This window comes from Nelumbo nucifera, chromosome 1 (genome assembly GCF_055504915.1).
Source record: "Nelumbo nucifera cultivar China Antique chromosome 1, China Antique-T2T, whole genome shotgun sequence".
Lineage (NCBI taxonomy): Eukaryota > Viridiplantae > Streptophyta > Magnoliopsida > Proteales > Nelumbonaceae > Nelumbo > Nelumbo nucifera.
Window position 1 is genome coordinate 150607747 of NC_142649.1, and position 10669 is coordinate 150618415.

The following is a 10669-nucleotide window of genomic DNA, read 5'->3' on the forward strand; positions in this document are numbered from 1 at the left end:
GAGGTGAAAGATCTAGGCCCCTTAAGGTATTTTCTTGGAATTGAAGTTGCCTGTTCAAAGAGGGGTATCTTCATTTCCCAAAGGAAACACATCCTAGATCTTCTTCAGGACACAAGTAGCTGGGAGTAAAGCCAATTGATTCTCCTATTGATCCTAACCACAGGTTGGGTGTGATTGTTATGGGGAGACAATAACAGATGTGAAACAGTTCCAAAGGCCTGTAGAAAAGCTTGTGTATTTGTTTATGACTAGACCTGATGTTGCATATGTTGTAGGTGCCCTCTGCCAGTTCATGCATGTGCCTAAGGCTGCCCACATGGAAGTTGCAGAAAGAATTCCCAGGTATCTCAAGAAGTATCTAGTGGTTGGTTTAATCTTCTAGAAGCATGGACACTTAAAGGTGAAAGTGTATACAGATGTTGATTGGGTTGGGTCTATAAATGATAGGAAATCTACCAGTGGGTATTGCACTTTTGTGGGTAGAAACCTTGTCACGAGGAGTAAGAAGCAAATTGTGGTTGCAAGATCCAGCGCAAAAGCATAATACAAAGCTATGTCCCATGGTGTTGCTGAAATGTTGTGGATAAAAAAGCTGTTAAATGAGGTGGGAATTACTATTGATAGTCCTATGTCATTGTATTGTGGCAACAAGGCAACCATCAATATTGCCATTAATCTTGTTCTCCATGATAGAACCAAGCACATTGAAGTGGATAAACATTTGATCAGGGAAAAGATTGTAAGTGGGGAAGTGTGTACTCCTTATGTTAGCTCTAAAGAACAAATTGCAAATATCTTTACCTAGGGATTCCATTACCTGTGGCATAATAACTTATGTGACAATTTGGGCATGATTGATATCTATGTCCCAACTTGAGGGGGGAGTGTTATCAGTGGTTGTACTATGTCACAAGGGCATTTTTGTCCATGTATTTATTTTTATTCTTTAGTTGGGTTGCCCTAATATAAATAGATGTGCTAGAGCCACCAACCCAACTTTTTGACTCCAAATCTTCTCTCCTCTCTGTCTCTTCTCTTCTCTCTTCTATTCAGCATCATTTCTACCAAGAAAACATATACATATATAATTATTTCTTATTATACTATAAAAATATTATGTGTAATATAAGCTTGATTAGGCTCGCGAGCTTCACAACCCGAGCTTCATTGGGCTGGAGCTCAGCTCGAAAAACAAACAAACCTATATGTTAGGCTCCAGTTCGGCTCGAAGCTTGGATTAGACCAAGCCAAATTGAGCTTTTTACAACCCGAGCTCAAATAGCTCATAAAAAGCTTGATTTGTGTCCACCCCTACTTAGAGGTAGTCTTTATTTTTTCATATATTTGTGGGTTATTTTTTGTATCATTTGGGGTAGGAAAAAGGCATGCATTCATTAGATGATATGATTTCTCATTTAATTGTCAACATTCTGCATTTTATTGCAAGGTTGCAAGAAAGCGTTGCAACCAAGTAAACTCATTGAAACCAAATCACCCAGGCATGCACTTATTGGGTGATTTGGTTTTTCATTTGCTTGATAGTATGTTTGTGCTTTATTGGAGAGTTGCATGAAAGTATCGTGGTCGTTTGAACTAATCACTTAACATGTTAGACTACCTTGATTCATAGTAAGGTAGTAGACCCTAGAGGCAATATCTATTTTTTCATAATGTTAGTGGATTTTTAGAGTGCTATTTGGGGTAGTAACAGCAAGATGCACTTTTTTTTTATCAATAGCAAAAATATTTATTGAATTCAATTAAGAACAAGTTACAGAAAAGCGGAGGGAGATAAAGTATCTTAACTCCCCCAAAACAAGGAAAAGAAAAAGTACAAAATTAGAAATAAGCCCAAAACAAATAATCCCTATTCACTCCTTGCATAGCTAGCCCATCGGTGAAGGAATTTGTAGTTCTTTTCACCCAGTTGTACTTTATCTCAACATCCTTTGCCAACCAGTTGAACTTTTTCCTCTCACTGTTGTATTTCCACATTCCTATCTTATCTTCTTTTAACCAATTTATCACTACCTCCGAATCACCTTCAGTAATCAGTCTCCTAATATTCAATTCTCTTGCCCTTTGAATCCCTTCCAAGGCTGCTAAAATCTCATTACTAAGAGAGTCACCTTCACCAATCGGGCCAGAGAAAAGGGCTAGGCATTCCCTTCCTCGTTTCTGAAAACTCCCCCAATACCTGACAGCCCTGGATTCCCCATGCTACTGCCATCAAAATTCAGCTTTATATAACCAGCAGGAGGGGGAATCCAAGAAGGATTTATGACCCTTTTAACCTGGGCAGAACTTGCAATTTCTTTCCATCTTCTCAATAAATCATCCACAGTAAAGTCTAAAAACAGGTCCAGGGATTTCAACCAATGTGCTACCCTTATGTGGATGAACTCTGTTAAGTTCTCAGCATTCCTCTCCTTATATAAAAATAATCTGGAGTTTCTTTCTTCCCACAAAGACCAACACACAGCTGCCCTTATACTCCTCCACATTATCCTTCCTCTTTTACTGGCCAGCTGAAGAAAGATGGAGAGAACAAACTCTGTACATTCAAAGGAGGGTTCCAACTACACCCAAAAAGGGATAAAGCCCAATCCCAAACAGCTTTTGCATAATGGAAAGACACTAATAAGTGGTACTCATTCTCCCCATCTGCTTTGCAAAGAATACACCTATGCGGGGATAAACAAGTCTTGGGTCTTTTTTTCTGGAAAAGATCACAAGTGTTGATTCTTTCCAAGAAAGATTCCCAACAAAAACTCCCAATCCGAGGAGGGAAAGGTTTGCACCATATCTCTTTAACAGGGAAAGACATGCCAAGGGAGGTAGGCTGCTGAATTAGGTTGTTAAAGAAAGAAGCACAAGAGTAAGAACCCCGAAGAGGAGGGGATCCAAATTCTACAATCTTCCTTTTCGGGGTCTAGAAAAACATTTTCAAGCAATGCCAAAAGAGACATAGTGTTTTCTAACTCTGTATCCCTAACCGCCCTTCTCAAGTTCAAATTCCACCCATAACTAGAGGTTGCATCTGAGGGTACTAAAAAGGATGAAATGGGCATATTCTTTAGATCAGAGAGAGCATAGAGAGGGGAACTGGATCATCAACGGAGAGTGCCCTACCCAAGTTTGTTCCCAGAATTTGATAACATTGTTTGAGTTCAAGCCATACCTGGTCAACTGTGAGAAAACTGGAAGAAGGTTATGGATGGCTTTCCAAGGAGATGTGCTTGTAGTCCTTGCCATGATTCTGGTATCCCACCCATTGCCCTCCATCCCATGAATGCTAGCCACTATCTTTGCCCACAATTTATCCCTTTCTAAAGGAAATCTCCATAACCACTTCCCCAATAATGCCAAATTCCTTTTCCTGATATTCCCAATCCTCCTTGTTTCTTGCTTCTTGTTACCACCTCCCATCCCACCCTATGGTCCCTCCTTTCCTCTCCTAGCTCCCACAGAAAGTCCCTCATCAACTTTTCCAACCTATTAGCTACCTGAGAGGGAATCTTAAACACTGACAGAAAGTAAATAGGTAGATTGATTAGGGTTGCCCTAATCAATGTGATCCTCCCCCCAAGGAGAGATAGTTCATCTTCCACGAAGTAATCCCTTTCTCAAATCTTTCCACCATTAGGTCCCAAAACCTACCCTTCCTAGGGTTGTCTCCTAGGGGTAATCCCAAGTAACTCATTGGCCAATCTGAGGTTGTACATCCCATAATATCTACACACTCCCTAACTTCCCTTTCCTCCATGTTTACTCCCACTAAACAACTTTTCTCAAAATTCACCTTAAGATTGGACATTTGCTCAAAGAGTTGTATAACTAGTTTCAGGCTCCGTATCCAATTCATATTCTCACCTTCACAGAACAATACTGTATCGTCTACAAATTGCAAGTGTGTGAGTGGTATCTCCTCCCTTCCTATTCCCACCCCCTTAACAAATTTCTTGGATCAGCTCTATGAATCAATCTCCCTAAAACATTTGCTATCAATATGACTAAGAAGGGAGAGAGTGGATCTCTTTGTCTTATCCCTCTCAATGCTGGGAAAATCCACCACCGTCCCATTTACCAACACTAAGTAATGACAACTCCTCAAACACCCAAAACCAAAGTTACTCATCACTTGCAACAAGAAAGACCAATCCACCAAGTCATAAGCCTTTTCTAGATCCAGTTTACAAACCACTCCTTTTTTCTTTGATTTCTTAAAGGCCTCTACACTCTCATTTGCAATTAGGATTTGGTCTGGAATCTGTCTTCCCTTCACAAAGGCTCCTTGGTAGGTTCAACTATAGTGGGGAAAACTTGCTTAGAGAGACAACACTTGCAATTATTTTGTACAGATTGTTGACCAAGCTGATTGGTCTGAAGTCTTTTGGATGTATGGCATCTCTCTTCTTTGGTGCCAAAGCAATGAAGGTGGAATTCAGCCCTGGGTTAATTACCCCCCTACTATTGAACTCTTCAAATATTAATGTTAAATCCTTCTCCAAGATTTCCCAACAGTCCGGATAGAATGCCATTATGAACCCATCTGGACCCAAAGCCTTTGTTCTATCCATTGAAAACATGGTCTCCTTTATTTCCTCAACTTCAAACTTTCTTTCTAACCACTCCCTGCGATCTGACCCCTACAAAGGCCTTCTAAATATAGATATGAAATGGTCTACAAAGGCCCTTGCTATTTCTGTCGGATGTGAAATAGTTGACCCCTTAACTTCCAACTTGGATATAAAATTCTTCTTCTCCCATTTGCCACAGTATGGAAGAACCTAGTATTGCCATCCCCCTCCTTCAACCATTTGCAAAGGGATTTTTGCCTCCAACTAATTTCCTCCTTGTGCAAGTGATCCTCCAATTGTTTCCTCAAGACTCCCTCCTTGTCCCCTTCTCCAAAAGAACCTCTCTCTTCCTTTAGGTCCAACTCCTAATCTTCTCAACTAAGAATTGTTTTCTTTCTTCTAGTATGACAAACACCAATTGGTTCCACCCTTTAATCCTAAGTTTCAAGTATTGGAGTTTCTTATGAAATTTCATTCCTTCCCAATCCACTAGGGGGTTACATTGCTCCCACCATTCTTTGACCTTCTTGATAAAACCCGGATGGGTTAGCCACATGTTCTCAAATTTAAAGGGAGCAGGCCCATCACTCTTTAAAACTTCCTTACAAATCATTATGGGCCAATAATCGAAAGTAAGTCTAGGGAGTGTTCTAGAGTTAATATTCCCCCAATGTTCTTCCCAATCAGTCAAGAAGAGGAACCTATCCAACTTAGAGCAAATTGGGTTCGAATGGAGATTGGACCAGGTGAAGTTATTGTGCAAGAGATGAAATCTAAGGAGTGTCTTGTCTTATCGCCTTGACAACCGTCTCCCTCCGACGCGGGAAGGGAGTGACCAACACTTCCAAAACCATATGCTAGTAAGCTACCAAAGCCCTAAGCATTCTACGACTTCAAAACCCTTAAATCCATTCCTCCCTTTACCCCAACACAAAATTGATATTCTAGAATCCTCCTTCTATCATAATTTTAATTGGGAAGAGAAGGTCTGAACTTTGACTTTCTTGTTGCTAACAGCATCACACACTTTAAATTTCCCTAGTATTTATCATATATCTATACATCAAAGGAACATGAAGTAGTGGAGCTCACCCCTTCAGAACCATGAAAACACCCCAATAGGCAAATTACTACAGTATTTTGAGGAACTGGACAAGCTCTATAGGAGTCTGACAACAAGCAAATATAGCTGCTTCTATGTTCATGTTTGAAAGGCATACAGCATTTCTACTTGCCGTTATTTGAGTGTGTCGACTGGTATTTAAAATGATATGCAACAAAACATAAAACCCATTTCTACCTTCTATTATTTAAAATGAAATGCAACAGTAACATATTCATCACTTCCAATCCATGCAATGGTGCTCTCTGGTGTGGGTATAGTTAGAGACTGCTATAAGGATTATTGGGAAGAGGTGGAGCAAAGAAGCTTCCATTGTGTGGAAGACTGCTGTCCATGCTTTGATGTGAACTATTTGGTCAAAAAAAACTTTAGAATTTTTCAAAATAAATTTGAATCTGAAGATGGGCTGAAGGCTATTCTAAAGGGGTTAACAGAGAGCATTGTTTCTGGACTGAATTGTAAAAAAATAAAATAAAAGCTTTCTGTTGTTGAATGTTTCTGCGTTAAGTATATAAGGGGGTAGTCGATGCTACCTAAAAGCTGTAACTTTTACTAAATTAATAAACTTTCTGTTGCTGATCAAGAGAGAGAGAGAGAGAGCAAGGATTAGCTGAACATGATGGCTGTTCAGCGGGCTTTGGAACCAATGATAATGTTCCACGCTAGTAATAAAATACATGGGACCTGCACCTTTCACAGTGGGGAACATGAATTTATTACTGACATGGAACATTTTCATTGGTTCCACAGCCCACTGAACAGCCATCGCGTTCAGCTAATCTGAATTCAAAAAAAAAATGGGCTGAAGGCTATTCTAAAGGGGAGAATTTTGTCTTGGGTAGAGAGAGGTTCTTAGGCTGTTCAAAAACAAGAGCTATATGATACAGTTTTTGTAAATCAAATAAACTAACTTTTTTAGAAGAGGTAACCATGAAAAATAAATTAACTATATAGTCCCAATGTACAGATCCTTCATGTACATGGGTCCTATATCTGATTTCTTTTCAAAGGAAGATCCACGAGGGATTTTTCTTCAGTCAATTCATTCTACTCTCTGCTTGGCAAGGTGATTGAATTTGTTCCCTGAATGATATGGCAGCCAATGTCCTAGTCTAGGCCATTGGATAACACAATTGTCCTTTATGTGGCAATTCAAAAGGATCAGTCTCCCACATGGTTGTCAAAGAGTTGCCTAGGTGAACAACCAGGCATTTTATGGGGATCACCTTAGTGCTTACTGTTTACTGTTTATTGTTCCTGGTTTGGGGCACCATGTTGGGAGCTATCATGTGCCTGTTGGCCTGCTGCTCACTATGGAAAGCAGTTTGGTGGCTTTCCTTCAATGAAATATTTCAGTTATTTATCAAACAAATCCTTGGAATTTTTATATGGTGGTGTACAGCTAACTATAAGGACTATTTCCCAATGTTGGTCCCAGGCACCTAGCTATCTGGGGTCTTGGGAGGGGTGTACAGATAACTATATCATATTATTCAAAAAAGGGTAAAAGACTATGACAAAAAAAAAAACAGTTTTCGATTTAGACGTGTGCAAAATATGGTAGGTTGCAAACTGTGACAGCAATGAGAATGAGAGAGTGTGTAATGTACGCACTGCAGAAGAGGTTCAGCCCGAGATTTTACTAATTACCATTACAACAAGTAATGGCCCCTATGTTACCAGTCATAAACAAATATATAACATAAGCTCAATAAAGCCAATACATATTTCTCCACTGCAATATCAGTCTATTCATAGACAATTCAGAATCAATGACCATAAGAGTTTGGCAAAGGTTTTAATGCCAGCTGCCAACCTGATGCAACCCTCCTCCTCCAAACATGGGACCGGTGATATTAGACAAGCTCATACTGGCAGAACATAAGTGCTTATAATTTAATAATGGATATAACATAAAGCAAATGGAATGGCAAAACAGATTCATGTAGCCAACCCCATATATTTGGGAACTTGGGATAAGGCAACGGCAATGACAACAATGATGAATATCAATCCATTCATGGTTATTTCCTTCCTTCCACATAAAGAAATGAAGATGAACCCTAATTATAAACCTTGGAAGGCATTAAGTCAATGTCCATTTTGGGATATACACATTAAGAACTACCAACAACTCAAAAGTAGATGAGATATGTTTAGATATTTGGATATTCGCATGCTGTGCAATACAATGACACCAGATAAAATTCAATGAAACACAGTATAATATCTCTCTTTTTTCCTGTCTGTCATAAATATAGTTCACAAATACCCATAGTTTTTCTCTTCTGGATATGCAACAAATATGCAAGAAGAATGAGGAAGAACATTCTCAGTATAAGTCAAACAGGAATTGTCATAGAGACAAGCTCATTATACGACAACTCCATCTCATATCCCAAAGGGGAAGAGATTTCCAAGGAATGCTTCCCATGATCTCATTATGTAATACACATTCATTCTATAGGACTCCTCCAGTGTTCTAAAGCGTTTTAGGCATTTTGAGGTATAAGAGGTGTCAATTAAACCAACTATTTGGTGCATTGGTGTCATGCGAAACCATTCTAATTTCAGCAATAAGATTACCTTCAACCTCACAAGTTAATCATAGTTTATCAAGAACTTGGGGAGCTCAATGTCTAATCAGTTAGACTTTCATGTATAAGAGGTTCCTCTTGTCTATTTTTGCATCAGCAATGTAATTGCTTCCATCACGTGCTTGTGTGCTTGGTATGCAGAAATGCACGAAAGCGTACTTCTCAATGTAAATAGGCCCAACTCCTAAGCTCTATAAACACCAATCTGAGCAAAGAAAATTAAATAAATAATAACAATAATAATAATAATAACTTTTGATTACACATTCATACCTTCCAAGGCCATAGCGTCGTTATTGCTGTCTCTGCCATGGAGAAGAATGCAGAGAGACCCAAAAGCGCAGCCAAAACCAAACCTTGCTCTTTGAGGACACATAAAACCTGCAATAATTTAGGCCACGCGCCTCGAAGCAACAATCCACTCTGTCCAAATACTCCGTACCCCGCACCAACAGCCCCTTCCATTGCAAAAGCTCTTTGGCACCCAATCACGACCATCGTGGCCAACACCAATCCATGCTTGACCAAAACCTCCAGAAATTTGAACTTGCTATCCGCAACCGAACCTACCACCATCCCACTCTCTTTTTCTTCGATCACGGATTTCAAATGGACGTTACCGTTAATCACCTCAACTTCCTGTAATTTTGACCTGCAGGCATTTCTGGGAATATAAGGATAGACGCGATGTATCGTCATTAAACGAGGATAATGCAGAATTCTTGGGTAAGTCTTGGTTGAGATTCTCAGTTCACGATTACAGGCAACAAAAAATGAAGGTTTTCCTCCATAAATGAATCTAGAACGACCGAGAATTGAAGCTTCTGCTCCTAAATCCATGGATGGCGTGCTCTATAATGATATCAGAATAAGTGAATTCTGAGACAAATTTACAGAACAAACGAACAGAATAAAAGTTCTCCTTGAGAGCTCAAATAGATGCAATCGAGACGTAGAGCTCATTTAGAGTGAGAAACCCTTGAAAGAAAAATGAGGAGCCATTTGCCGGTTCTGTGGGTGAGATGTGTTCATCGTCATCATCTTGGGAAGCTGAAGCCGTGGATTTTGTGTCGAAGCATCTTTGAGCCCATTTTGGTCTGATCCGGACTCCACTGAATTGACATATTCTACCTCTTATCTTTTTTTCCTTTTTTCTTTCTTTTCGGTAAATTACAAAGACCCCCTGTAATATGGGGTCTGTCACAAAGACCCCCTGTAATATGGGGTCTGTCACAAAGACCCCTGTAGTTTGTTTTGCGACAACTGTGAAACAAAACCCCCTTCCGTTAGCCTTCCGTTGAAATCTGCCGTTACAATATTTTTTAATCTTCATATTACCCTTATAATAACAATTTGGAAAAAAAACTGTTCATCTTCTCCGATCTCATGATACACAAACAGCAGCAGCGGACTTTCGAATTCCTCCCTCTCTCTCTCCCGAAGCCGATCTCTGGAATTATCGTGCTAACGAATTCTCTTCACAATCAAGAAAAGTGGCCATAGGCATAGAGTGGAGGTCCAAAACGACGTCGGGCTTAGCACAGTCGCTTATCGTCTTTTCCTCCAGTATCTCGTCAGGGTGAAAGAGAGGTTGATGGGAAGATAGAGTTAACTCATTGTTGTCGTCATTGCACCAGCCAGTCTTCCCCGCCATATGTCAATTATCGAACTGGAAAAGCTGGAACAAGTCAGAATTGATTAGATCAGATAGGCAAAACTCGACCGCATTGAGACCCATCATAAAATCCACTTAATTATCTTCCCCCGGAGTGAACGACGATAGCCCGTCGTAGAATTCTGAGTCAATCGCTGTGGAGGTCGCAACGTCGACCCCAACCGTGGAGGTGGAGGGCACTACCGCAGCACTGGCATCATTAATGTTGACGTGTTCAACTAGCTGGTTGCATGGTGGACTGAGAAAAACTTTGATGCACCTCACTGCCTTGGGCCTAACCACTCTAGATTCCGTGTTGGTCGTCGGTGATGGCTCGATTGGCTTCTTTTTCTTGTTGTTGTCGTCGTCGTCATCTTTAGACACGTTTGAGTGCCTATGAGTAGAAGTAGTTATTGTTTTAGGATGGTCTTGCACCTTCTTTACTAATTTAGTGTTCCAGTAGTTCTTGATTTCATTGTCTGTTCATCCTGGAAGCCTCCTTGCTATCAGCGACCATCTGCACATTATAACACAACCAGTTGCTCCGCACACCGTACAGAAGATTATTATAGCAACTAAACGGATTTCAAAGAATAAAACACCCTAGTTGAGCTGATATGGAGGTTGTGAGCATCGTCATCCCTCATCGCATGACAGGAACCCGAACTTGTGAACCATTCCTCATAATGCCCACTCCATCCTGCATGCTACTACC

General features: G+C 40.2%; 1 protein-coding gene across 3 annotated transcripts in view; it reads right to left on the reverse strand.

Moving 5' to 3' along the window:
• The window catches only part of LOC104606596 (putative DUF21 domain-containing protein At3g13070, chloroplastic), a 66232-nt gene extending 56814 nt beyond the window's left edge, over positions 1 to 9418 (reverse strand). For all 3 annotated transcript variants that reach the window (XM_088894686.1, XM_010271887.3, XM_088894685.1), the window contains exon 1: positions 8574 to 9418. In XM_088894686.1, coding sequence (XP_088750812.1) covers positions 8574 to 9140 — 567 coding nt within the window. In that variant the 5' untranslated portion in view covers positions 9141 to 9418. The remainder of the gene's footprint in view (positions 1 to 8573) is intronic.
• Between the last annotated feature and the right edge of the window lie 1251 nt (positions 9419 to 10669).